Source organism: Oxyura jamaicensis, chromosome 4, assembly GCF_011077185.1.
Source record: "Oxyura jamaicensis isolate SHBP4307 breed ruddy duck chromosome 4, BPBGC_Ojam_1.0, whole genome shotgun sequence".
In the NCBI taxonomy this organism is placed as follows: Eukaryota; Metazoa; Chordata; class Aves; order Anseriformes; family Anatidae; genus Oxyura; species Oxyura jamaicensis.
The window spans coordinates 79,296,012-79,299,078 of NC_048896.1; the positions used below are offsets into that span (position 1 = coordinate 79,296,012).

At 65.0% G+C, this 3,067-nt stretch overlaps 1 protein-coding gene across 15 annotated transcripts in view; it reads right to left on the minus strand.

Moving 5' to 3' along the window:
- The window catches only part of SLIT2 (slit guidance ligand 2), a 256,661-nt gene extending 256,070 nt beyond the window's left edge, over positions 1-591 (minus strand). For all 15 annotated transcript variants that reach the window (XM_035323812.1, XM_035323806.1, XM_035323807.1 and 12 more), the window contains exon 1: positions 380-591. In XM_035323812.1, the coding sequence (XP_035179703.1) occupies positions 380-555 (176 nt within the window). In that variant the 5' untranslated portion in view covers positions 556-591. The remainder of the gene's footprint in view (positions 1-379) is intronic.
- Between the last annotated feature and the right edge of the window lie 2,476 nt (positions 592-3,067).

Sequence of the window (3,067 nt, forward strand, 5' to 3'; positions counted from 1 at the left end):
CCCCCCCCCCCCCCCCCCCCCCCCCCCCGGGCCTGCCCGCGCCCGCGGAGCGCCGTGGCCCGGCCTCGGGGAAAAAAAGCCGCAAGAGCCCAGCTGGCCGGGAAACGGGGGCCCTCAGGAAATGGGGAGATGTCCAAGAGGGGGTGTAAGGGTGGTCTTTCACCCAGGGATGAAAGGCGGCGTGCCGGGAGCCGCGTCCACCTCCCTCCCGTCCCCACGCATCGCGGCGAAAGGGGCGGTGGAAGGGGACGGAGCCGCCACCTCCCTCCCCACCCCCGCACCCAGCGCGGCCGGCAGGACCCCGAAGCGGCCCCGGAGGCCACCTCTGGCCCCGTGGTCGCGGGGGGCCTGGGGAGGAGAGCTAGCTCGGGTTACTTACAGCCTCTCGGTGTTGCGGGGGATGTTCCTTGGGACGCCGCGCAGCGCCAGCCCGTGACAGTCCACGGTGCTCCCCGAGCAGGAGCACTGCGCCGGGCACGGCTGCGGCGCCACCTCGCCCGCCATGGCCAGCAGCAGCCCCAGCGCCAGGGTGAGCTTCCCCCAGCCGCACATCATCACCGCCCGCTGCCGCCCGGCCGGGGCCCGCCGGCCTCGGCCCCGGGGAGGCGCGGGGCGCGCCGCCCTCCTCCTCTTCTTCCTCCTCCTCCTCGCTGCGGGGAGCGCTCGGGCAACTTTGAGGGTGCGGAGAAAGCGGAGTCCTCTCTATCCAAAGCTAAGCCAAGAAAACAAGCCCAGCAAAGTGCGGTGAGTGGCAGCGATCTGCTGCTGAAGGCAACTTGGCTGGGAGGGGGCCGGAGCAGGGCCCTCCTTCGCTGGCCCGTCGGGTGGCGGGGAGAGGCGAGGCGGCGCTCGGAGCTTCTCTTCACACGCTCCCGGCGAAGGCGTAGCAAAGCCGCGGGCTGGGGCTACGGCGGACTTGGGCTTGCTCCTTCTCGTCCCCTGCAAAGCCGTGACTCCCCTCCGAGCCCCCGGCTAGAGGCCGCGGAGCCCGGTCGGCGCAAGGGGCGCGCTCCCTGCGCTCGGCTCCGCTCCCACGCGTGTCCCCCCACAGCCCCACGGGGGGCAGCGGCGGGGCTGACACGGCGCACACACCGCCCTGCCAGAGGCGCCTCAGCAAATCATACCCCTCTCGCAGGCATTCATCAAACTGTCTCACGGAAGGAGGAGGGAGGGAAAAAAAAAAAAAAAAAGTCAAACACACGAGATGTCGGGCTTGGCTTTCCACCCCCCGCGCCCCCTCCTGCCGTAAGCTCCCAAGCCAAGTTTAGCAGGAAAGGGCTGGTCCTAGAGCACGATAATAATAAGCAGCTCGAGAAGTGATTCGTTGCCCTGCTGGAAGGGAGTTCATCCACGACCTCCTTCTCCTCGGTGACAGATCACAGCGGTAGATCCTCCTGTGATCCCGGGAGCACGGCAGACGGCCCGGCGGCGCGGCACTCCGCTCCCCGCGGTCTCCCGGATACCGCGGCTCGACTGCGGCAAAGGCACCTGATGGGAAAGGTAGGAACCGCTCGGTCCTTCCAGGTGAGGCCGCTTCAGCAGCTCCCAGTCTGGCCGCAGGAGAGGGAGCAACTTTCCTCCTCTCCCCGAAAGCCTCGGGAAGGCTTCGCTCCCCTTCCTTCCTCCGCCGCACCTGAGCTGGGGAGTGCTGGTACCGAGCAGTTCGGCCCCTCGGCTCCTCGGCGCCGGGGAAAACGGTGGAGAAGCCGGAGCAGGGAGGCGGCACGCCGGCTCCCTCCCTCGCACCCCGAGCCTCGCCGCTGGAACAATAGGATGGCACCGCCGCCCGCAGGCTGGCTCTCCTCCCCGCCGCAAGGTGCCCGCCGAAAGTGCTCCGGAGAGCGGCACCTCGCCGAGAGCTTCCCCCCCACCCCCCGTCTGCCTCCTCCTTCTCCTCCTCCGCCTCACCCCGCTCCCACGGAGCCGGGAGCGCCCCACGCGCCGCCCTATATAGGGGCTGTGGGGCCGCGCCTCCCCGGCCCCGCCCGCAGCGCCCCGCGCCGCGCTCACTGGCTGCGCCGCCGCCCGCCTCGGCCCGGCGAGAGATGGAGGGGGGGGGGGGGGGGAGAAAAAAACAAGGGGGGGCCTCCGGGCGACGCCAACAATGAATGAAAGTTAGGCGAGCGAGAGGGAGGCGGTGGCGCCGGGGGAGGCAGCACCCCCCCGGGGAGTGCGGTGGTGGCCGTGCTTTCCGCCCCCCCCTTCCCCCGCCGCGGAGTTGGTGCGCGGAGTTTCGCCCCGGCCTCCGGCGGGGAAGAGGAGGGGGCAGGCTGGGGGCCGCCGCGATGCTCGCCTGGGTTTTGCCCCGAAAGAGAAGGGGGGGGGGGGGGGGGGGACGGCGACGTCGCCTGCTGCACTTGTAAATATCCCCGGCGGTTCGCCGAGGGTCTCGTTTTAACTGTGTTGTGCAGCAGTCGCTACACAGGGAGGGGGGGGCGGGGGGTTCTTGGCGTTTTCTTCAGTTGCAGGCTTAGTGTGAAACACAGCAGAATCTCCCGCAAATTATTTTCGAAAATAAAATGGGCAAGTGTCACTCCATACGTTAAAATATGTCGAGTAGCGACATCAACACTGCTGTGCTCGTTTAAAAAACACCTTCCGTCTCAAAAAGTTGTATTATAAATACACCCAGCGTTCCTGCTAAATTCTCCTGGAGCGTTGTTTATTGTCATTGCATCTTCAGCATCCTTACGAAAATATTAAATGCAGCAGGCTCCTAAGTAAATTCTATTTGTTTTCAGTTTTCCCTGCTTGTGAATACGGTTCTATGCAATTTATAACAGCTCCTGAGACCCCCGTAATAGGTGAAAGTGATTTGTCTTTCATAGATGGCAACCCCCAGCAGCGATGACTAAGCCTTCAGCAAGGTGTAGTTTGTAAATGCTCAAGGGAGCCCATAGCTTCTTCCATATGGCTGGGTCCAGCTGAGTCTCTTCATCCCTGGGGTCTCTGCTGCACAATCCCCACAAGAGGCTTACTCTCGCTTTTTGCTTGTTACCAAGAGGACAAATTCTTTTCCCAGAAACACTATCCTAGATCCAAGTTGATGTGCCGAAATGGTAGCCAT